The sequence below is a fragment of the Artemia sp. Qi Xiang Cuo genome, chromosome 2 (genome assembly GCF_049724085.1).
Source record: "Artemia sp. Qi Xiang Cuo chromosome 2, ASM4972408v1, whole genome shotgun sequence".
Classification (NCBI taxonomy): Eukaryota; Metazoa; Arthropoda; class Branchiopoda; order Anostraca; family Artemiidae; genus Artemia; species Artemia sp. Qi Xiang Cuo.
The window spans coordinates 62,044,349-62,070,754 of NC_142795.1; the positions used below are offsets into that span (position 1 = coordinate 62,044,349).

At 35.7% G+C, this 26,406-nt stretch overlaps 1 protein-coding gene across 1 annotated transcript in view; it reads right to left on the bottom strand.

The window, feature by feature from the left end:
- The window catches only part of Acsf2 (Acyl-CoA synthetase family member 2), a 47,068-nt gene that overhangs the window by 13,246 nt on the left and 7,416 nt on the right, over positions 1–26,406 (bottom strand). Inside the window, exons 2-6 of the mRNA XM_089102389.1 lie at positions 16,903–17,083; positions 14,807–14,935; positions 8,560–8,780; positions 3,734–3,851; positions 1,191–1,435 (exon numbers count right to left, since the gene is read on the bottom strand). Coding sequence (XP_088958515.1) covers positions 1,191–1,435; positions 3,734–3,851; positions 8,560–8,780; positions 14,807–14,935; positions 16,903–17,083 — 894 coding nt within the window. The remainder of the gene's footprint in view (positions 1–1,190; positions 1,436–3,733; positions 3,852–8,559; positions 8,781–14,806; positions 14,936–16,902; positions 17,084–26,406) is intronic.

The window sequence follows — 26,406 nt, forward strand, 5'->3', positions numbered from 1 at the left end:
AACGAACATACAACTTGGATATCACCAGTACCAAATAACAAAAGAAAAGGAAAACTACAGGTTTATTTTATCAGTAATGATAAGGTAAAACAGCAAATGGGGGACAAGATAGCATCGGATTCAGAAACAATCCGTGGCAGCAGGTGGGTGGGTGGGGAGTGTTCTTTGGGAAAAATTTTTTCCGTGCTAGGGTTTGTTATTACATTTTTTGCAAAACGGAGGCACAACGTAACTCTTCTATAGGTGCAGGGACGGGTGCGGTCGCACCACTTGCCATCCCTAGGCACAGTATAATGACAATTGTGCTCATATGAGGACCAAGCTAACATTTGATGAACAATCTAAGGTAGATCAGTTTAGATGCATCCGAATCCATTATATGATACCTCAAAATATCAGCAACACAATGTCTTTTTAGTTTTTGACAAATCTGTAGCCAATATTCCCCCTTCATTTTTCACATAACAATATTGCGCTACTACAGAGTACAATACACTGACTTATTCAAATTTTGTTGATAATCCGTCATCTTCGAGATAATTTTTCATTTACCGGCATCTCCCCCAACCAATTAAATGGTTTTATTTAGGAAACTGGGTGAGTGGTGAGAGAGGTTTTCAATACACAATGACAAACTAAGAACATTTTCAAAATTAAGAACAAATTAAACCACGGGGCTTAAATAAAAATTACTTTCGAAAGAATACATGTAAACTCAAAATTTACTTTTTAACTTATAAGACTTAGTTGCAACAAAATCTATATCATTAAAAATGAGAAAAAGTTTATTTTTATCCTCTTAGTAAAAAATTCGGAAAACGAAAGGAATGTTAATAACAATTGGAAATTTTTACAAAAGTGTGTCGTCATCAGGATTAGAACCCACAATCTCCTGAATATTCAACATTTGTGTCATCCGTTTGATGATGATAGCTTTCCTGGTTTTACTTGAAAAAAAAAAGACCCAGGCAGGTAAGTAGGAAACTTCCCATTAGCACGGAGAAAGGGCATTTTGTGAGAAAAACAAAATGAACATTGTACGAAATTACGAAGAATATCGTGAACATCACAGGACTGTCAAAAAGAAGAGCTTGGAATTGAAGGTTATGGTCATATAAACACTAACCAAGAATCCTAACTGTTCCAGTTTTTTTGTTCAAAAAAAAGAAAAAAAGGAGAGAAAAATCAACCGTTCATTATGTATTGCTTCCAGTGCTTTTTCTGGGTTAAAACCCGATGACGGTACAATCAAAGCAGCTCCATGCAGAGGTCCAGCAAGCGATCCTGCAACACAGCCAAAACAATGGTAAAGAGGATTAGGAAGACAAATTCGGTGTTCTTGTTCGTGATAGCCAATCCGAAATCCAAATAGATAAGCGTTGTTCACTATGTTATGATGAGAAAGAGTGGCACCTTTTGGGTATCCGGTTGTTCCCTATAAAAGAAAATAATAACATAATTAAATCAGTCCTAAAAAGGAAAAATGGAAGTAGATGGATCCTTAATTTTCCAATAATGGAGTTATAAACCAGATACATAGGATCGATGATAGATGTACAGTAATTAAATTAATAGACCTGTAATACCAAATTCGTATAACTATTACACTTTTTTCCAACTTGAATATTCTTGACCAAACGTCTAAATTCCAAATATCAGTAAAATTAAGGATTTGAACTCCCATAGGAATAATGATATTGTGCCATTTCGTTGACGTCAACCAAGCGACGTCACTATGTGAATTTCAGATGGTATAAAGGAAAACTCCTTTGAGCACATTATCTGGGCATTGCACATGAAATAGTACATGCCTCGAGCAGGAGGCTTTTATTTATTTTGAGTAAAATTTCGCCGATTGGATATTCCAACTCTGATTCTAAACTAAATCAAATCGAATATTCCTTCAAAGGAAGACATTTTTCATCAGGCCACGAGAAATTCAACCAGTGAGGCGAAATTCGACCCCCTGTTAGGCGTTAGCGTAAGCCATGAATCAGGGGAGTTTACCATTAAACAAATTCCCGCGTAAAATCTAGATTCAGATGTCAGGTGAGGCGGGAAAGAAGCAAAGTTTTAAGTACTGTTGGCATAAGGGAGAAGGAAGTAATAGCGATAACATAAATCACAACAGTATCCTTTACTCAAAGAAACAAAGAAAAGCCTATATAGTCGCTAATATATTCTAGTCAGTGTCTTCGCGAACAGTCCCCACTCTTCATATTTTCTTTTTCCAGTGTTGTATCCCATCAGCCTAAAAAGAGGATGCAGGCATTTACACAGAGAGTGGAGCCATTGGGCCTGTCCTCCTAAAATCTTGTGAGTTTTACTATTGTCTCTGAAATTTGTTATATTTTCTATACAATTTCCCTATTTTTGTGTCTTTCTTATGGGACTCCTCCTTCCCTCCCAAAAAATTGGGGTAAATATTCAGAGGGATACGGAAACCACAATGACATTTAACACTAAAAACTAGAGTTGCTGTAAACTGACCATATGTTTGAAATCAATGAATAACTAGAAATATTTACTTGGTTAAAATCTATACAATCTACGCATAAAATTATTTTTAAACTAACAGCTTTATACTAAACACCAGAGTGTGTCTCAACAAACTTTTAGTATTAAGTGCCTTCAAGTTAACAAAATATTCATTATCAAAGAATTTATTTCCTTAAGATATCGCGTTTATTCTTAGAAAGGCAGCGTAGTCCATCAATGGAGCGAAGAGATATTTTGAGACGAGGGCAATGCTCTATACTATTTTGACAGACATTTTGATCGTTTCCAGAGAAAAAACGATTCCCGTTTCAAGAATTGACTGGATGATTTTCTAGCATTTTCAACCTTAAACAATCTGTAAAAACTGAAGTGCGGATTTAACGACCACTGCATACAAGAGTGTATCTAGGGCTCTTTTTTGGGGGGGGAGGGGGGTTAAAAAAAAAACTTTAAAAAAATTTAAAATTTGTTTATATGTATTTTTGTTACGTTTTTAGGAGTCAAACAAAAATTTCGGGAGGTGGGTCCATAGGCCCTATAGCCCACTTAAACCCCCTTGGATACAACCTTGACTACAGAAGTACACTAATATATAGAGCATAAAAAGAAGAAAATTAAACGTGAAAAAGAAAGAAAGTACAAAAGGTTTATGCTGGCGTAATTGTGAGTCTATGACAGATTTTAGTATCTTAAAGCATACCAAATAGACGACAGTGCTACAGATACGTTTTTCCTTCTTCTTCAGAGTTAAACGTAAGGATTGAACACAAGGATCACGACTATTAGTTATATTCAAAAGGCCTAAAAGGTCAAAAGGTCTAAAAGACTTTTTGTACTTTCTGTACACTTTCATAGTGCATGTGATCCATAACTCACACCATTTCTAAAATATTCTTTTTTTTAATATCAAGCAATCAAGAGCGTCATAAATTGCTTAGTACTTGGTGACCCAACAGAGAGGGGATATCAGTTATCAAATTAAATCACAGTACTTCCTTCAAAGAGGAATTTTATTTGGGGGAGCAGCCATCCTCGCCCCCAAAGTATGTTTTAAAAATAGAAGATTTCGTTTGAATGGTGAAAAAAGGTTTGTCTCTCAGGTCTTTGCTTTGGCTTTTTGCTGGAGCAAAAATCTCTTCCTCTCCCTAAAAATAAAATTAACAAATCGCACATCTTGTAACGTATGTACGCCATATGTTTTAGCTATTATAACCTTATCGACGAAAAAACATACCGATGTAAATTGAATATTAGCAGGTTCATCAAATTGTACCTTCTTTTGTATGGTTTCAACTTGGCTCAACAGATCTTTTGAGGACGAAAGAAGTAAGTCAGAAAACTTGAATGTTCCGCTAGAAAATAAAACTACAATTATATGGTAGCATGATGACAAACTAATATTCAAAAAAAGCTACATGATTCAGAAAACGTCACACTCTGAAACCAAATTTTAAAACTGAATTCTTTCAATGGGGATCGACGAATAGCCGTATGCGGTGACTTAAAATGCGAAATCGCTGGCAGCACTTTTAGCGAATTCGCAGAAATATTTATGTCCAGTGTACCAGACGATCTAGTAGTCTGTTTCAAAGATAGTTCATGCACTTACATCCAGAACTCCGGAAGTGTCACTAACCTTGACGATGTACTCGCCAATTACAATATAACAGATCCTATTTACGGTGATTCTGAACATAATATAAGAGACTACCCTGGCTTGCGATTCAAAATTCCCTCCGTGAAGGTAGCTTCGTCAAGAAACACCATTTACCAATTTTTACACTAGAACTGAATAAAAAGAATTAATCGAGATCTGTACCAGTCTAATTGTGACAAAGTTCTACAGAAAATCAAAGTTCCGCATTATCTAATAATACATGGTTCGTCTGATACCCTAGCAGTAGATTCGTAATGCGGCGAAATAGTCCAAGCCATGAAAGTGGCACAGTCAGCAGCCGTTTCTGAAGCGCAGATTCGAGTAGGGATCGGCAAGCCGGGTTGGAATAAAAATTATCATATTAGAGATGCAGAACACCGATCCAAGTTCTGGTACAAAGCTTGGCCTGAGTGCGACACTCATTTTGGTCCCGTCATTTACTCCGTTTCGAGGTTCTAAAAAAGTGTGTAATCAAGAAGTTAAAGCTTGCGCAAGCCGAGGAGACTTCTATACAAGCTCTACGTTCGCCTAATGACATGGGAAAGTCTTTTAAGCAGAATAATAAGTATTTGCAGTCAGATAATTTACCTGGAGATAAGTGGGTTGAGCACTACAAATCTGTTTTTGAGTCATAAACGTAGTTCTGGAGGATTATGGCAGGACTGAGTTCGAATAAAGGTTGAAGCTCTTAATGACAAAATGGAATTATTTTGTAGTGGAGCAAAATGTCGTACGGCATATTACTCGGAAGCTGAAGGCCGATAGAGCGCCCGACATTGATGGAATTGTCAGCTAACACCTTCATAATGCGTCATCACAACTCCTTGAGCACATAACCTTACTCTACCAGATGTGCATTGATTCAGGAGGAGTCCTTAATTTATTTTAGGAGAGTTGTTTCGAACATTCAAAATAAAGGGAAAAACACCAGTTTGTGCGCTAGTTGCCACCCCATTACAGTGTCAGGAATATTAAGTAAGGTATTAGAAGGCATACTACTTTCTGAGCTGGAATTTAAATGTAAAGTTGGAGAACGCCAGATCGGTTTCTGTAAAAAATGGCTTGTGCGTTTGTGCACAGACTAATGAACAAAATTACGGCAAATGCTCAAGCTCAGAAAGTGTCTTTTTTTTATGTAGTGTCCATGTTTCCGCCGCATTTGATTCGGTTGGCCAATCCCAACTCTTCCTAACTTTCTTGAACCAAGGAGTTATCCCTTATACAGTAGCCCTTTTGTCATATTGGTACTTGTGTAGTTACGTTTAAAACTTTCAGATGGAAATTTTCGTCACCCATACGCCTTTTAAAAGGTATAAGACAGAGATCGGTTCTGAGCCTCCTGCTTTTTCAATGCTCCGACCCGTACTATTACAGAGGAAATAAACGGAAGACTTTATTTGAATTGTTTTACCTTATTTGCAAGGCCAACGACTTATTTATGATAAGCGGTGATGTACATACGTTTCAAATGAAACTTGAATTAATTATTGAAGGCTACAAACCTGTTGGGTTGTCGGTTAATGCTGCTAAGACAGAGTTCCTCATTTACGAGCCGCCCCGTATGTGCGGGCTACATAGCCGTTTGGCTGTTATTGTAGAAGGCTATTAAATACGTTCAAGGTATTCTTTGGAATATCTTGGTGTAATATATGGAACTAATATAAAAAAACAGTCAAACAGTAATAGTTGACAGCGTTATAACGGGTTTAAGGATAAGACACTAAAGTGGCTTCACTAAAATTCAGCCTAAATAGAAAAGTTTTGGTACATCTTTATTCAGCAGTTGCTTTACCAGTTATTTTTTATTTTTCACCAATGTGGAATTGGCTATCTAATATTGAGAAACTAAAGATTAGATCAGCTTTTTTTCCACTACCTAAAGTATCTCCTCCGACTCCCTCTTTATACCAGAAATACTTACCTGGAGAAATAAGTTTTATTCTGTTTCCATAAGGAGCCCAATCTTCACAGTTTTTTTGTTGTTGATTTTATTATTTTTTTTCTTTCACTCCGCTCTATTTTTCTTTTCTGGTTATATGGCGGGTTACAAATAAAATTCATTCAATCATTCAATATCTATGAACATTCCAAGAAAGGAAAATTAAGCTCATAAATTAAGCGTTAAAACGTTTAAAATGATGAAAACAAACTCACTCTAGTTAACATAGAAGAAATTTGGGGCATAAAAGTCATGGATAAAATACTAGCAGGAAATTTTCATAGACTGGAAAAGTTTGTACGGAAAATTACACATTTCGATACATTGTTCTGTTCCTCTTTCAGATGGAGGATCAAGCACACCCTCTTCTCGGTATTTTGATTGGAATGCTGAGAGGTAGGCCATATCATCACTTAACAAGTTTGACATGTTTTAAATTGTTTTACGCCGCCAGTTTATATTTGATAAAACCGACTTAAGATTAAACATCTGCGCTACTTGTTGTTAGTTCTGATTAGTCCCCTGATCTCTTCACCATCAACAGCAACTCTAAAATATTTCCAACCAAAATTGACACTTTGTGTCGAATAACGAGACAAAACTTTTTAAAAATCGACACTTTGCGTCGAATAACGAGACAAAACTTTTTTAAATCGACACTTTGCGTCGAATAATGAGACAAAAATTTAAAAATTCATTGAAAGTTAAACACAAGCAATATGTAGTCATTTGGTTTTGAAAATAACTTTATGAAAGTAATGTATCCAGTGTTGATGACAGAAACAGGCGAACTATTAAGAATTAATCTCCGTGGCGGTGCGGAACTGGAAAACAAGTAGTTAAGGCTAAAGTTTTAACTACTAATCAAACAAAATCTAGTTATCCTAAGTTACTAGAATTACAGACAGAAAAATAACGAAAATGGTGTTTAAGCTGCTTTTAGATGGGAATTCAGCCTTTTCGATGCAATTTTCAAGCAATTATTTGCAACAAGCATAATTTCAAACAACAAGTCTGAGGGTGACGTGGCACAGGTCCAATAAAGGTAATTGCTTGAAAATGACCACGTAAGCTCGGAATTTCCCTAACTAATGTGTGTCAACTAAAACACCATTTTCATTATTTTGAATGATCAGGCTGCCTTTGACAGTATTGAACAGACGCGAAAATTTACGGCGATTCTTAATATTTTCTCAATTTCATCAAATAGGCAATTTTAGTTGTCATTATGTTAAAAACCAATTTATGTGTCACCTAATTTTGCAGCCATGGTTGGCTGCAAAATTAAATGCTTGCTCCTAATATTGGTTCAGTGTGTAATCAAATACTTCAATTTAGGTTTATGCGGGTCAAAATACAGGTAGACAGTTTATTTCTATGTTACTAATCTCCCAACTTTTTTTGTCTTCAGAGCCATGCTTCCTTTTTTCAATCCCCCTTTCAAACCCAATCCAGCTAAACCTTCAAAATGTAGACTTACTGATAGTCATGCAAGAGTTGAGAAAAATCGCTTGAGAGTTTTCTCCCAGTTAAAACGAAAATGCTACTTAAATTATGCGTGCAAAATGCTTATACAATATAGTCTTTCAACTATGATCCAGCTATAAAAGAAGTTACATTAATTATATTATTTTGATTCCAAATAAAACGTGCCATCTTTTGTTACAGCTTTGCACTCACTTTTGAGGGTTTTTCTAGGGAAAGCGATTAATTTACTGAGAGGAAGGGCACTGGCCATCAACCTCCCAACGAACTCCATGTTGCTAAACAATTATAAACTGTTCTAAGGTAATTATAGCTTTTATTTTACGAAGTAAAGTTGATTTTCTCCCAGACTGCCCTGCCCTGCTACGCCTTCAAAAATGCGTTTTGATGAACCAGCTCTTGGTAATGAATATCTTAGTGAACATAGTCTCGTATCAATAAGCAACCAACTGAATTTTTGTCTTATATTATTATGGGTAGCGTATGCTTATTATGATTACGTTATATTATATTTTTTTTTCTATACTGCGTTTCATTAACTATTGTTTCGCAGGAAGCAGATATTTTAGTTAATTTCCTTTTATAGTTTCCTAATAGTCAAACTAAATCTTTCGCACAAAAATTTAGGCTATGTGCAGTTGTTTAATTACACTCATAAATGTAATCTAGTCTATATCTGATAGTCATCACAAATTTATTTTTCCCGGCTTCAAAAATTAATTTTTCCCCTGACAGGGTAGATAAGCAAGTCACACTAAAGTTTAGTAATAACACAGAGAAATAGACAAATTTATAGGCTATACCACATTTATATTAAACTTCATGTTTTTTAGCATGCAACTGTTCTAATAATAATAATAAAAAAAAGAAAACAGAAGATTCAAAATTTTTTAAACAATTTAGCTGAACATAATTATTACATTATTTGTGCCGCAACGTGGTAAAAATAAAAGAGAAGAAACGAGAAAAAAACACTTACCGGTGTTCAACATCACTGATCATAATGACTGATTTCAGACTAGGAGCATGCTTACTTTGAATCTCCCCGGGGGAACTATGCTCTATTTCAGGAACCGCGCTACTTATCAGCTCATAGTAATGCTGGAATTTGAACGACTCCGCTGTCACTAGAGCAGCCATTTCAACCTTGTTTATACAGTACAGGAGCTCATTTGGCTGATAAGCGGGATTTACATTTACCTATATGAAAAAAAAACGGAGATATCACAAAAGCCATATGCAAGGGCGTATCCAGGATTTTCGTTCGGGTGGGGGGATAGGTGAAAAAACTTAAAAACCGTACTAACATTTGTTTATATGCATTTTTGTTACGCTTTCACGAGTCGGGTAAAATTTCAGGGGGGGGGGGGTCAAAACCGGCATCCTCCCCGGGATACGGCCTAGCCCATATGTTTAGCCATTTACACGAAAGAAAAGTCAACCAAAACTTAATATCGATAGCGTAAACAGTTGGATGCAGGTGGTTTTTGTAGACGACATCTAATATGTAATAAAATATGTACCCTGACTATCTACATAGCTATACTTTAAATGGAGCAATGTATAAATTACTGCACAACTCCGGAAATAAATAAGAATTTTTAGAAAAGAATTATTTCTTAGTACTTTAAACGTAGCTACGAAAATCTATTACCACTACCTTGAAAAGTTTCTCGCATTTTCATTTAATGTAAAATTCGATAACAATTTTAAGTGAATCCAAGGACAAAAATGGAGAGGGGAGGGGTTAACAAGGAGTCACAGCCTTTGTGGATGAAATCTAATATACAATAAAAGATGCACGCTGACTATATAAATAGCTTCACCTAAATAGTATCCTGAATAGATTTCTGTGCAAATCTAGAAATAAACGAGAATTTTGTGGAAAGATTATTTCCGAGTAATTCAAATTTGGCTATGAAAATTTAACATTACTACATTGAAAAGATTCTCCTGCATTTATTTACGGTAAAATTAAATGATCATTTTAAAACAGATCCGAGGACAAGGGTGGGGGCAAATACACAGGGGCCTATGTATCGAAGTGATGCTTTTATGGACTTCCTATTTTGCAGGTTAAATTTCGCATATACTTTTTACACATAAGTTTTGGCTCCTTAATGTCACCAAGCAAGGCTTCCATAGTAAAAAGTCTTTTCGAAAGCAAAAAGACATATTTCTAAATTTTTCTCTGAACCGTGCAACTGTAGGTTATTTGAAATTCCATCTCGAGTGGGCGCGAACATCATTAAAACAACTTCCTTTGAAAACATGCTCAATGGATCCGAGGTCAGCAAACACGGACACCTTTAGCGTCTAAGTAACGAGTTACGGCTGAAATCATCCTGAAAAGTAATGTTTTGCTTTACCAAAGATAAAGATTCAAAGCTACTTATGTAAGGATTCTTCTTGTTCCAACCCTACAGCGTATCACAAAAAAAAATAAAAAAATGCAAAACAACACATAAAAAGATCGAAGATAGCAAAATTAGTGAGAAAACAGACGCTTGTAATCAGTCTTAAAACCGTATTTCATAGAACGGGACAATTAATCATTTTTTATAAGATCCTAGCGAGATACACATAAACATTTCAGTTCCTAAGCTTTGAATATGAATAATCTGTATAGTTGCTCAATTAATGTGAAAAAAAAATACATTTCATTTATAACGGAAATATATTTTAAACTTTGGTTTTAATCTCTTTTTAGAACCCAAACGCGTTTTCATGTCAAAAAGGAAAGGATGCACGCGATATTTTTAAGTTTTCGAGAAGAGGGAAAACAAGGTTTCAGAATTGTTGACGCTCACAATTCTTTGTGTGTATTTCTATTTTAATAGCCACAAACTACAAATAGTTTGGACTAAAATAAATTGATTTTAAGCTTAATATTCTGGAAAGTCTCTTGAAAGCTAAAACCTACAGATAAGTACTTTCGTTCCGGCCACCCCAGGACATCCTAGCGGATACGAATCAGTAATACTTGAATAATGGTAGTACTACAGCTACTAACAACTCACTACAGCACCAAGCCAACTGAGGCCTACATAGCTGGGCACGCTCCTTTTCCATCCAAATCTTTTCAAAGCTTCCCTCTTTAGACTCTTCCAAGAAGTCAAAATTTCCTTTTGATCCTTTCTCATGACCTCTTCCAGTTTCATTCCTGGACGACCTGCTTTTGGTTGACCGAAAAGGAGAATCTTTGTCAATACGTCATCCTTCATACGCAGAACATGTCCTGGTTTCATCTCAACCTTTATCTCATTATGTCCCCAAAAAGCAGGATATAATCAAACCTTTTGCACAGCTTGCTGTTTGAAATACGGTCAGTCAGGTGAGTACCCGAAAAGGAAATCCATCGAAGATTTCCCTGAAAAACCTCTGACAAATCCTCCTCCGTCTTTTGAAGCGCCCACAACACTCCAACCTTGGGTTGAAAACTTATCTTCATATCGTTCCAAACTTTTTCAATTGTTAAAAAAAACCTGGACCCTGGCTATTTTATCTTTAACATCTTCACTGCATCTACCATTATTACTAATATTACTGGCCAGGCAAGTGAGGCTATCCACTTGATCCATCTTCTCCTTACCCAATATTACCTCTTTACCTTTATTTATTCCAGGTCTAAGCGACTTAGTCTTCTTAACATGATTTTTCGAATTTATTCTTGCACCTTGAACTCTCAAAAGCCTCCAAAAAATCATTTATTTTGCTAATATTTTCATCTATGACACTCAAATCTTCTGTATAATCTAAGTTAAGGAGAGTTTTACTTTTCCATTTGATTTCATGCTCTCCTATACACTTTCCCTGGTCCTCAGAACAAAATCTATCAAAATGATACACATAAACGAGGTTTACGCGACCCTGCTTAACTCCTGATTAAATACAAAATCAGCTAGAAACTTCATTTTTCACCTTAACCACAGCAATGTTATTCTCGTACATAGCACTAATCACTTTAATGTATTTGTCTGGTATCCCATACAAGGATAGGACCTTCGTTAAAGCTCTTCTATCGGCTGAATCAAACGCTTGTTCGCGTGTAAAAATTAAAAGCGCGTGTAGATGTACCGTGTGTTAATGCTTTAGCCCTATCTTCTAGTCTTATACTCGTAGAGAAGGGAATACGCCAAGGGGCACTTACTTCGCCACCGCTATCCAATAATAGTATTATTTCATCGCAAGGACCAATTCTGTCTACTACATGTATCTTTAGAGGTCTCAATGTTTGCTGATCGATCATGCTGACGACATTTTTAACGCGATTAGAACAGTTGTAGGCATCGAAGAGACTTTCCGTGTTTTGAGTAAGGAGTACGGTAACATTGGTCTTTCTTTAAATCCCAAGAAGAGTGAAATTCTCGTATATAATAGCCGCGTTAAAGATTGTGTACCAGTTGATGTAATTTTGGGAACATATACGATTAAGTCTTCGCCTAAGATAATGTACCTCGGCCTTCCAATATGTAGTGATCTTAAAGAAACTCGAGATTGCCTTGTTTCGTTGTTCGCTATAAAGACACGAAGAGCTTATGAAATTGTCGTTTCAATGAAGTGCCACTTTAACCGTTTTCTACTCGCAAGGGTGTATAACGCTTTTGTTTTGCAACATGTGCTAGCCCTATCTCCGTTTTGGAAAATATTTACTTCGTCTGATCGCCGCAGTATTCGGTCTACTTTTTACAGATATGGCAAGCATCAACTCCGTCTTCCAATTTGGATGATGATCTCTAAAATGTCTCTGAAATACGGTGTAGCCGACCCGCTTATACCTGTACTGAATTGTCGTGCTCGATTTCCAAAGGCATTTGAACCAAGCCACTCTTCATTATATGTCGCAATAACTTAAACTTGTAATTTTTTTTTTAGTAGTAATGTGCTTAATCTTGTTTATCTGTAGTTGAGTTTTCTTTGGATATTTTGTTGTTATTTTTTGTTGTCTCTTGTACTCCATTTACAACATTTTGTATGTTTAATAATGGGTAATAAATTAATAATAATAATAATATAGAAAACTGATGACTAAAAAGTCAGACAACTCAGGCACTTCTCAATTATTAATCTAAGAGTGAAAATTTGATAAGCCGACAGAGGACGTATGCTCTCTCCTTCCTGAAACAGGACTATTCTTCTCTTATACATTTATCTATAGCATCTCTAAGTCTAAAAAGTATGACCATACAAAGCAATCTGCACTCTACATAAACCAAGCTAATGCCTCCATAATTACCACACTCCCTCTTATCACCTTACTTAAAGAGGGGATTAACTAAGGTTTATCTACAGCATCTCTAAGTCTAAAAAGTATAATCATACAAAGCAATCTGCATTCTACAGAAACCAAGCTAATGCCTCCATAATTACCACACTCCCTCTTATCACCTTACTTAAAGAGGGGATTAACTAAGGTTTTACTAAAATTGCTACGTACTTCCCCTTTTCCAAAAATCATGCTCATAATCTTTAGAAATCTGACTTCACAACAACCATATTTAAAAAAACTCATTTACATCTCGAGTCTATTACCTCCAACTAATTATATATTTATGACTAAAAATATTATACTACTACGGAGAGGAAGCCCGTAATGGATATCTTGGCCAAGAATAAGCTTTTCAGCTCAAAAAAGCCCCACAAGAGAAAGAGAAAAAGTCCACTAATCAGAACTCAGTCCAATACTGTGTCGTTTACTATGCTATGCCACATCACAAGGTCACCCTGCAGTGTCGTTTGCAGTCCCGGTTCTGGTTAGGCACAGGCCAGCAAAAACCAGCTGCACAGACCACTGCAAAAATCGATTGGTAACCATAACAATTGTCTGAACCCTCAAGGAAACTAGAAACATCAGATATGCCCTTTCGTTCAAGTTTCTCTAAGACATTTCTAGCAGATACGACGAAACTGCTACTTAAAAAAAACATCACAAAAATACTTGTAATGCCTCTGTGCTCCAATAGATTCCAAAATAGCATTGGTATGCTTTTCTCAACTACAAATCGTTCAAAAATTTTTTTTTCGAAAGCCTCTAGAAAACAAGGATCTACAGATAGACCATTTCGTTCTCATCACTACTTTCAAACACCCATGGGACATATAATAAATCTGAAAATGGTTCAAAGTGTACCTGTCCTTTCATTTTGAACAGAAGAATTCATCTTGACCAGCTTGGAATAAAATAGTGACTGTAATATAATAAAATAAGCTCCGTAATCAGCACGAAACCGCAGCAGGCACCGAGCACAATAGTGAAAAGAAAATAATGGCAGTAGATGTAGCTGCATACTGACCCACTTGATACAAATCTTTGAGTGCAAGCACGGTCATTCAAGGGTATTCAGTGGTAACCTTCAAAAGCTGGATCTGATTTGTCTTAGTTAAAGCAATAATGGAGCTTAAAGCAATCAAGAGGATAGTTGATGTCCCAAGCAAGGAAGAGCCATAATCTTCCCTAAATTGGAAAATATTTTGGTTAATACCACTATAATTTTTAGTGCCTGTTAGGAGCTGCAGGACCAATCCAACCTTTTCAAAGAGAAAAGCGTCTTAGAATTCTAGTCATCAGGATATCTAAAAAAAAGGGATGCTGGAACTTGACCAAACATAATCAGAAGTGACAGTGAATAATCTAGTTGCACTGTTTTAGAGCCTGGGACCAATTCAACCTTTCTGTGGGAGGAGTAAACTTTTATCCTCAGCATATATACCAGAACCATCGGGTCTTAGCAATCTCGGTTGGAAGTAAGAACCAGACTCACAATCGTACTTTCGTATGATCTGCACCTGACGCGACCTCCATAGCGAAAACTTAAGTGACAGCTAAAGTTGTGGCTGTGGGCGTCCCTACTTGAACTAACATGGCATGGCAATGTTAGGGAGGGGCTACATTTCTTGTCACCAAAACACAGCTGAAGAGCTTGTTCGATTGGTAAGCAGATGTGACATTGATTAGAAGCTAGAATTTTAGTTGCAACTTGAAGGAGGTTCAGGTGTATCCCATAGTTAATAGATCATAGATGGCTAAGGTGCGTCATCGCAGCAATAAATTGAAGAACGGTCATATACTCAGGATATCGTTCACTGCTCCCACACAGGCAATAAAAATAAAAGGGAACTCTTCAATATAATCATACTGTGAATACAATCTTCTTTCGTAATTTACGAACAAAACATAAAAATAGAAGAATTTTAGCCATAGAATCTTGGTCAAGGAGCAAACTTACCAAAACCAAACCAGCCTTAGCAGCAGCATACTGAGTTAAAAGCCATTCATAGCTGTTTGGTCCCCATATCCCAATCCTGTCGCCTCGTTTTAAGCCAATGGATATAAGACCAGCAGCCAATATATTTGCCTTGAAATAGTTAATTATTGATCATAATATAGTCAAAAATAAAAATAATCATTCAAAAAAAAAAAAAAAACCTAATGACTGTTTACACAGATAACCAAAAATACATTCGAACTCATGTTGGTCAAATCCATGATACTAGCTTCACAAGAAGATTAATTATAACAAGTGTTTTTAGTAATTGGTTGTAATTACCATTTCTTCTCGTATACCCCAGTACTTCTTTTTCTTTTTTTTACATTGGCAAGCTTTAATAGGGAGCCCTTGGTGAAAATATCAGAGCCCATGAATAGTGCTAGTCGTTTTACATAGTAATTTGAATTGCGGACGCACTAACAGCCCATACTAACCACACAATACTTTGATTTAAATAATCAAAGATTGAAATTACTAAAATTTAAATAATTCGAAAATAATAGAAATATTTTTCAAAAAAAAAATAATAATTAGAGAAAAATCCATTTTAATCATTAAAAAAAAAATGATGCATGACCAACAGGAAAGGCTGAATTATTGTTATATAATGACATGTCATTAGAAAAGTTAAACTAAGGTACCTTCAGTGTTTGTCATTTAGAAAACCATGCATGTAGCTGAACACTAAAATGTGTTAGTGTCATATGTGCTAGTTATAATGAGTAGCTCCTTAATCAGAAATATCTGTTTCTATAAATTTTATTTTAGCAGCACAATATGAGTTAAATCCTCTGTAAATAGACTAACATGTCCAAGACCATGAAAGAAACACCATAACAATTCAAAAATAAGATTAAATGCTGATTTTATTTTAATGCATCACGTGGGGAAAGTCCAAATGTTCTTTTTTAGGGTTGCTTATTTCCTTGAGCATGGACAATGTCCTTAAGGGCATTTCCCTATGGATTTAGTCAAATTGGCCAAAAAATAAATTTAGTGTTTGATGGCCAAAATATTTCTCATATTTTCGGTAAAAATCTTTATTTTTAGGGAGTACCTTGGGGAATATATAAAGCTAAATGTCAATCAATTGCTCTGGTGCAAAAATCCAAAGTAACAGAAACAGCAGGCTCAGTCAGACTGACTTCCAAAAAGCTAAAAAATAAACATTTCGTTCAAGACTATGTTTCTACTGTCACTACTCAGTCTAGAATAAATCATTGAACTTCTCATCAGTCATCATCAATTCCCAAAGTTTCAGTATAGCACCAGTTAAGCCTAACAGATTCAATTAGGGCAAAACTTCACTTGAATATTTCTTTGAGGTAAGATAAAAAAATGAAGGCCTTCACTAAATACTTTTTTTTGTTATTTAGCTGCAAATAATTACCTTTCGAAAGCAGTTAAGTCTATTCAAGCTAAAAGGAGGATTGACTTTTATGTTTGCCACTCGTCCCACAAATAGCCCAACGTTTTTGTCTCTCTCCTGTTCAATTTCTCAAGACAACTCGGCTAATTTTGACGTTTTTATGAATTTATCCTCTTCTTGAAATTAACTCATGTTTCTTGTAATCAACTGCTTGTAAAATAACTGGTAAATGTCCAAAACACCTAGCCAATAATGTGAGGTTAAAGAACAGGTAGCTGAGGCTAGTTTTTTTCTGAGTACTTTTAAGATCAACCAGCTAGATTCAATCATCACAAAAAGGGTGTTGTTGAGCTAATAATTTCCCTGTTTTATCTCCCATCGAAGGAATAGAGTTGAACCTTTGGAGAAATCCTTTTTTCTGGAGAGGAACAAGGGAACTTATAATTCTATGTTGGGAAGAAGGGTCCGAAATGTGGGCTCCCTCTCAAAACAATATATTCTACTGTTGTTCTTTTGTTGAAGAGCCTGTCATCCAACAGACTCTTACTAGTTGCATTATATTAAAAAAAAACATAACATTAGCAAATTCTGGGAAACAAATTCGAAATCATGTGTTCCCTTTGCCAGAAATTCCACAGTGCAAAATAATACAAGTTAAAAGCTGAAATTAAAGTGTACATTTCACCTCTTCTTTCAGCTGATAAAAAGATTTTCGCATTCCTTGGTGCACAAAGACTGCGCCTTCTCTGTCTCCATATTTCTCTGCAGCTTGATCGATTACTTGTCCAACATTCAGTCCAAGGAGAGGTCTATCAGAAGGTCCATGTACGTAACTAAGTTTATATTTTGTTTTGGGAGGATATAGTCTGTAATATGACAAAAAAAGACGGTTAAATATATCCCTGACTATAAAAAAAGGAAACCTGTTCTTTTTCTATAATTTAGGTGCAGCAAACACCCCCCCCCCATCTCTTAAGACAAAGATTTCTATGAAAAGAATAAAAATCACAATAAAAGAATAAAAAATCACAATATGTTGGTAGGCAAAATAAAAAACAACTAGCCAACTAGCTTTTGACCTGATACGCATGGTTTGAATGGATTTATTGAGCCACTAAGTCACGCAAGGAGTATTTTGCCAAAATAAATCAACTATAAACTACCAAGACAAACAAAATCAATGAGAAAAAGAAAACACATTAGTAGACAAAAAATCAAAAGCAACCAGCTAAATTGGAATTTAAATGTTAGGATTATGGGCCCAATATTCACTTTTACAAAAGTAAAGTCAGGCATTTAAACAGTAAATTCAGACATGTATATTTCTAGCAGCCTATGCAGTTAAATATTTACTTATCATAAGGATTAATTTAACTTGCTTTGAAAGAACTTTTACGAATGAAAATTTTGTTCTATGTTAGCACTTAACCAAAGTAGTCTATGTAGAATATCTGTATTATTGAATGAGCAATGACTGTCCAAGGAATTGTAGGTTGTTACTCATTATTAGGATTACTGCAAACTATCAGAGCCATTCTTTTGTAGTTGGTAAGTTGAGCAGCATTAAGTCAAATGCAACAATTAGTAAACTCAAAACCCATTTTGATAAATATATCACTGATATGGTATATCACTTACATTCATACAGATAACGGTCTGCAGTACTCCTCAGCACAATTCTAAAGACCTGCGGAAGCCTGGGGATCAACACATTGTCTGCTGAGAGTAGTTTTGCCAAAAATAACAGTTTTCGTGGAAACTGAGTTGCAAACGCTATGTTGTGTAAAGAAAGATTTACTTTTGAATGATGTAATTGACATTGCTGTGAAACGTCAACGCTCTAGATGCAACCGATTTTGAGATACAAATGTAAAAATTTTCAAAGTTGAAGAATTTTGAATTTTGGAAAAACAGATTTAGAAATGCTATCATGTGTATAAAAAAAAAAAAAAAAAAAAATCAAATGGCATAATTGACATTGCTGTAAGACTTCAGCGCTGTAGCTATAGCCGATTCTTAGATAAGCATGGGCACTCTTCTGTTTTTCTGAAGAAACAGAGAAAATATAAACATGGCTTGAATGAAACAGAACAGAAACAGAACAGGTCAACAAAAAAACAGAAGACCTGTTTCTGTTCTGTTTTTTGGTAAAAACAGAAAACAGCTGGTTTTGTTCAAAAGACAGCTGTTTTTCGAACACCTAAAGCTTAAACAAACAAAATTGTAAATGATAAGTTTTGGTTTATTATCTATACTATTGCAGCATTTTCCCGCCAAATAGAACAGTTTTTCAATAAAGGGGTGAAAAACTGTCTATGCACACAACATTGCCATCCTTTTTTATGGTTATTTCTTCCGTATTTTCCGTTCCTTTTTTTTCAAAAATGCGCTTTTATGTTTATATAGAATCTCCTGGAATTTCCCGGAAATGCATACTAATTATTTGAGACGTTTTGAAAATAAAATAATTTTCGTCGTCAAATTGCAGTCAGCTCAAAGTCATTAGTGTTTTAACAGAGCCCATAGCTGCTTTGGCGGGGGACAATCTCCCCCTACAGACCATACTTTCCCCTTCCCCCATCCTGATGTTTGGAAGCCATCTGAAACAATGTGTGAAAAAAGAAAAATGCACTGGAAAAAGACACTTCTTACTGTCAATTCAAAAAATTTCGTTGCCTCTCAGCTTAAAACAACTTTTTAAGATTAATTATTTCCTAGTCAATTTGTGTGAGAGACACATCAAAAGAAAATTCATGGTTTAAGGGTACTTTATATGTTTGTACGGCGCTTTGCGCTAGAAAATAATGTTCTAGACCCTCCACCGAATTGATTATTAAGTAATTATTTAAAATGAAATTTCTCAAATTCTGAATTTCAAAGAAACTTAGACCATTTGCTGCACAATTCTTTCTTTAAGCATTCTCTTCTCTTAAATAGGTTTTCAAAGGGATGCAAATATAAGAACAGTTGTACTTTTTGATAACATATTTCGAAAATTTCTGTCGTTTTGCGGCAGAAAACACTTTCTTCAACCCATAAACTTGCTTTATTATAGAAAGTGTTGCTACATCATACTTTTGTTTTAAGAATACAAGTGGACATGCTTTTGATTATTTAGGCACATCTTCATGGTCCATTCCCAAAGGAACAGGGGTAGTGATAACCTCGACTATCAATGTTTGAGCAAGTGTAACGCGTCTTTGGATAGCCAGTGCTGCAACCTCATTTTTTGACAGACACCCAGCTCCCCACACTTCTTCTCCATTACTTTCACCGCCCTCTTCCTTAGATACTGCATCAGTTTATTCAGATTCTTCAGCAAACCTATCTTCGTTTCCGGAGTTTTCAGAATAAGGAACAGAAAGCGTCTGAGTCATTTCCACCAGTTGGATCGACATCTTCCACTTCATCAAAGGATTCCAAGCAATCGTCTTCAAGCTTGTCATCAGCTAAGCTTTGAGTGGACCAAAATCCAAGAACGCGTGCAACAGATGAATGAAGACAATGTTAAAAACATGAAGTTCAGGAAAGGGGTCGTATTGTACAGGCTTCGGTGACATTGTTCCCAGAATCAATCAGAAGGCGGAACATCTTATCTATCATTGAAAGCTTCCTGATTGCAACTTGGATTGCTGAATGGATGTTAGCAGTTGTATGAGAATGCTTATGCCTCTTGAAATGTGAAAGATAGTAGTGCAACCTCTGCTCATTTTACATCTTCCCGGGGTAATAGGCATTGATACATATAAAGCCAGATCGTTTTGCAGACCAGCAGTAAAAAGTCAAGCTAATCTGAGTGGCAGATCTTAAAGCAGCCTTCTGAACTTCTTTTTTTCTGGCAGCAAAACCTTATGACGATGGACGGTTCCCCCAAACGGTGCTTTCAAGCCCCTTGTTGTTTTTTTTTTAAATAAGCTGTTTCATATCTGGCTTATCAAACACAGAAAGTGGCAATTTGTCCTTAAACAGGGTTTTACAGCAGGGCGTCCGCAGGCCTGCTTGCTTTGATCGATTGGAAATAAAAAAAAACGTCGTATCTCTGCTCTTCTTATTCCAGATTTCACTAATCCTTTGCCCTCTGTGTCACTTGCTTTACTACCTGGAGCTTTCTCAAGGGAAGCAGCCTGACCAGATATATTTTTTTTTAGTTGGTTCGGGTTTGTATTTGCTACACAAGCCGCATATAATTTATCTTTGTGCATATCAATTGCATGCTTCCTTTTAAGATAGTATATAAATGTCATGACAGAGACTCCCTTAGCCTTTCGAAACGCTTTTCAGAACTTGCACCTAATATTTTCTTTGCTTCCTTTTTTCCGTAGGGTACCCAGAGACATGTCTTGAAACATCCAAGTCGTCATCAGAAAATGAAATCATGCTTGTCTTAAAACAAAGGTTGATTTTAGGATTTTTCACAAAATTAGAAGCACCTTTCAGTAGATTACCATTTTGAAAATTGCACGTCCAGCCAAATATCTGACCTCTTTCACCTCAGTGGCGTAATTAGGGGGAAAGGGGCCAATTCCCCCTGAGCGGTTTTGTTTGCGCAGTGAGCCAAGAAAACCTGTCGGCAAATAAAAGCAAAATGACAGCTCCTAACTACGGTTTCCTTAAAACTTAGACAATTTGCTGCACAGTATTAATTTTTATAGGAATTTACTTGTCTATAATAGGTATTTAAAACACAGATACAAGAAACAATATACTGCTTAGTGACAATTTTTTTAATTTATTGTGCTGTATGGCAAAAGTTACCGCGTTCACCAGAAGATGTGTTATCCTACAGAATGAGAAAAGTGAATCAGCATTTTTTAAGACTTTGGCCAGCTAGTTAGGCCACTGTTTCAACTCTAGGTTTTTCCCTGATAGGGTTTCCATTGATTATATTTAGAGATGGTTTTCTTAATATGAGAAAAAGCTTACTTGAGATCTTGAAAAAGTCTATATTGTTAGGTTTATGCAACGAAACGTGCCAGCAAAAACGTTCATGGACAAGATTTCAATACATTTACATTCCTGTCTGACTAAAAATTTAAGAAAATTTAGAATTAATATCGGTATTTATCATGTATAGGCTAGTATGGTAATCATAGCAAGTCACTGTTATCTAGAAGCATAAATTCCATAAAAACCATTGAATTAAAGTTTTCCCGGTTAAAGGTGCAGATTACTTCCCATGTAATGTAGGATACAGAGGCCCTACTAATAGAGCCAGAATATACAGTAATAAGTGACTTGTATTAATCCTGTTTCACCTTGACAATATGAATTCAGCTTTTCTGCTAAATTGAATGAATAATATGCACTAAAGAAATAAGTGGTTTTAGTGAAACAAAACTGCACATTTACTGTTCTTCCATTTACACACCTACCTACTGTCATCTGACTCCCAAGCCCTACTTTTGCCTAGCTGAAACAATCTACCAGCACATTTGACATGTTAGACACACTGAGTGCCATCATTTTAGTTACTACTACTTTATATTAATGCTCTAATTCCAAAAACTTCTACAAAATTTCAAATTATGATTTAAAACACTATTATGTAAGTTCGAAATTTCTTAATATTTCATTCTCGAATCAATAAAGTAAAATCAAGAGCAGAAGAAAAACAGTTGAAAAAAAAACAGAAACAGGACAAAATAGTTATAATAAAAACAGAAACAGAACAGAACAGGTAAATAAAAAACAGGTCATCTGTTTCTGTTTTTTGTAAGAAAAGAAACAGGTACTTTCAAAACAGAACAGAAAAAAGAAACAGTACCCATGCTTATTCTTAGATACAAATGTCAAAATTTTAAAACTCATTTTTTTTGGGGGGGGGGAATTTTGGAAAAACAGATTCAGCCAAACCACTCTCAGACATGTCACATCCAGTCTGTTTCACCCATATTCAAACAGCCTTATCAAGAAATCAGTTCAGACTGCTAAGATTTTGATGACAAAGACATCCAAAAATGATGATAATCCCTACCTGGGATAACTTGAATATGACAATATGTATGGAGATGGTCTTGCTTCCCCAGCACAACTCCTTTATGACTTACCAGTTACAATAAACAATACTGTGAACAGCTGATCATCTACAAAAAAAAGTAATACCTGTCAAGGTATTTCTCAGAAATCATGAGAAAATGCAACAAAGGCAAAGCATCATTATAAAAAAATCAGCTAAAGCCCTAACCACTCTCAAAGGAGGGGATTATGTATGCATTCAAACTTCTCCCCAAAGTATTTGGAATCCAGCTATAGCTATTGATCATTCAGAGCAGCTTTGAGATCCTATATTGTGGAATCAGAAGAGGGATCAGTGATTAAAAGGAACAAAACACATTTCAAATCGTTCACAGTACAGTCCTGATGATCAGCAATGTACAAACAGGTCAGCTTCACCACACATCACATCTCCTAACAGGCTTGCTGGAACATATTCTGTATTTCCAGCAGAGTCACATCAGAAAAGCTACAACCCTCCCTAATATCAAACATCACAAGCACAAATAGTGACAAGCATAACACCCAACAAAGGTTTCAGGGTGTCTGTTAGGCCTCCAGAGACAGGACCCAGTACTAGCACCCACTCTATGAATAATGTTTATAGGCATTTAATATATAGGAAGTGAGTAGTAGTTAATAAGAAGCATACCAAATGCATTCTTACACATATTTTTATGAAGGTAGTTAATAATAGTATATAAGCCAGCTCATTCTGGATTCCATGATTGCTTATTGTTTCATCAAAGACACATAGGCTTGCTCAAATGACAAAAGCAAGAAGATACAACATCCTCCTGTGCTTGTGCTTCTGTTCCTTCCTTGAGCTTATATTATGATGTCCTTTGTACCTTGCTTATATGCTTTTTTATTTTATAGGTAGTCTGGGCTATTGACCCTTACTAATACAAATATTACAAATATTATCCTTAAAATAGGAAAAGAAAAATACTCTTGGAGGCCAGAAGTAAATTATTCAGGCCTTATTTTTTCTATGCTATTTTTGATCTTTTAACATATTGTTCAAATATTGGCTTGTTCTAACAACATAAATAGTTCAACAACTCCAAGTAAACAAGGAAACAAAACAGTATTCTTAACACTCAACCATGCAACCTTTACACTACTAGTTATGAGTCCTAGGAAATTAATAGATGCAATTTCCAGTTGACTGACAGGTTAGTTAATAATAGTCTAAGGGCAAAGCTTAGATCAAGCAAATCTACTCAGGATAAATAAAGACCAGATGGTCAACAGGAGAAAAACACAATTAAATAGCTAATGTTGGCAATAAGAGGAAGAAACACATTTTTGTTAAGAGTTCAACCATCCCAGTTCAGCCACAGGTTAAATCTATGTCAGCAACTGCCTTAAATAAGTTGTTGGCCTGTTTTTGAATGAATCTTGCTGGATTGTTGGCCTAAAGAGATAATAAGATAAGATATTTATTTCAAAAAATGACTATCACAAGCCCCAAAGGGCCGAATTTGCATTTCGGGGTCATATAATAAAAAAAGACATAGAAATAGCACAACAACTAAAAAACTGGCTAAACAATGCCAAAAACAACAATATCAGAAAGGCAAAGCCATTCATTAGTCTAAAAAACAAAAAGTGTCAAATGTAAGAAAGTTAAAAAGGCACAAATTAAAACAAAACTAAAAAAGAAAATTGAGATAAAAATAATGTTAAAAAGGTTTAAAAGAGAATATATAAAAAGGGGAGGGAACGGAATAGCAAAACGCACACCCGCATGGGTATCACCAGTAAAAAAAAAAAAAAAAAAAAAAAAAAACTAATGGTTTATTTGATCAGTAATGAAGGGGACAAAGGTTTTTTTTTATCTGGAGGTAGAACAACGGATGGGGGACAAGGTAGGGATGGGTTCAGAGACAGTACGTGGCAGGCGGTGTCTGGATGGGGAGTGTCTTTTGGGGAAAATATTTTCCGTGCGAGGGTTTATTATTGCATTTTTTGCCAAACGGAGGCACAGCATTCCTCTCCTGTGCTCAAGAGTTTCCAGATTGGCTTTTTTTAAAAGGAGTGACTATGGTACTATATCTTCTTTAAAAATTATTCTTAGGGCTCTTTTTTGAATATATTCAATTTTTTATGATTCATCACGGGAGATGCCAGGATGCCAAACTGGACAAGCATATTCAAGATGCGGGCGGACAAAGGAAGTATAAATCCTTAAAGAATGGGATGGGGGATGTTAAATTTATTCAAGAGCTTAAGGAGAGACATGGACGCATTAGCTCTACGGACAAGATCTGTCATGTGGATAGCCAACTATAAATTAGAGGATATTATAACCCCAATTAGTATAAAGGAAGACACATAAATATTTGGGGTAAAGTGGATATGAACAGTGGAAATAGATTTCAATAAATTTATACTCAGTATCTTTGACTTGATGTACTTTACATTCATCGTTATGTCCTTTGGTTCATCCACAATATGGGATAGACTTTACAGGGGGTCAGTTTTAATATTACTGTGACATACTTAGAGGATCGTCAAGTCATCCACGTATTTCCACCTTTGGGGGAATTCCTTACCAATATCGTTAATCATGACTAGAAATAAAAGTGGTCCTAATAAGGTTCCTTGAGGAGTTCCACAATATTTCGGGAGGGGGTTAGAGAAAATATTTTTTGTATTTAACAACTTGGGATCTATTTGAAAGAAACGATATAACAATATTTACTAACAGAGGATCAAGTTTAAAGTTAACCAGTAGTGAACAAATTAGGGTGGTGTGGTCAACCAGGTCAAAAGCTCTTTGGAAATCAACTAAGACAAGGTTCAGCCAGACATTTGGTTTATCAAGGTCACTTACGATGGTATGCATTAAGTGCACAAGGTAATGAGTGGTGGAAGTTTTCTTTAAGTTACCAAACTGCCGGGTGTCAATACGCGGACAAATTTTATCCTTAAGCTAGTCACAGAGGAAACCTTCATAAAGTTTGGAAAAAACAGAAGTGAGCGTAATGGGGCGAATGTTGGCGAAAGTCAGACTGGCGCATTTCTTAGGGACAGGTGTTATAAAACCTTGTTTCCAGCAACATGAGAATTCACCAAATTTTGTGATGTGGTTGAAAATATTTGATAAAGGCTTAGTAATTTTCTCCGAAAAGGCTTTAATTAAGTCAACTGGGATGTCCAAGGGACAAATACATGATTTTCTAAGCTCAAGAATTTTTTTTATAACATCAGAGGGAGAAATAAAGGGGAAGGAAGTATTGGGAGGAATAGTTGGACTTGAGCCAGTGAAAGGGGGAGACTTTGCACAATGGAAGTAAGGTACAAGTTCAGATCGTTGGCAGTCTTATTAGGGGGTTCAGGGAAATGAAAATCAATTTCGGAAGGACTTTTTTCGCATATTTCTTTAATTTTTCTGTACCATTGCTTGGGCTTGTTAGAATATAGATATTTGACTTTATTATTATAATAATTAGAAGCTGTTTTTCTTAATTTTTTCTTTAGGAACCTCCTTAGACTATTAGCCTCAGTAATGCGACCTGCTTTGAAAAAGTTGATTTTTTTTCTTATAAGTTTTTTAAAAGACTCAGTAACATAAGGCTTATCTGTAGAACACGTTTTAAATTTTTTCTCAGGGAAGTGGAATTCATAATTACTTCTCAATAGATTTTGGATGTTCTAAATGTGGGCAGATGAATAGCAAACAAATTCTACTCTTCTAATGCCAAGGAAGATTCTGCTTTTGGGTGTGGCTTCTGGGGTGGCTGGCCCAGGAATGGGCAGGGACAGGACTCATATCATTGGAGTTAAGCAGTTTTCATGTCATGATTACATCACTCCCTTCCCTCCTTTATGTCATAATATCCTCAGAATATCTACTTTCCATAGTCTAAAAAATGATTGCATCAATTTTACTAATACTATTTAAAACTGATCATAGTTGCAACACAAAGTTGTTGTACTATATGCACAATCATGGGGGGGGGGCAAATACTCATGGCAAACAGGAAAAAAATAAAAGCTTTACTTTGAGACAAGGCTGCTATACCTCCCTCCTTTATTGTCTCATCAATACAAAACTAAGTCTTGTTCACTCTCCTGAAGGTATTAGTGCCTAATAGCATCATTGAAAACAAGATTGCAACCAACACTTTTTCACATATAACAGTTGCAAATGCAACAATTGTGTCACATGGTGCTCCCCAATGCC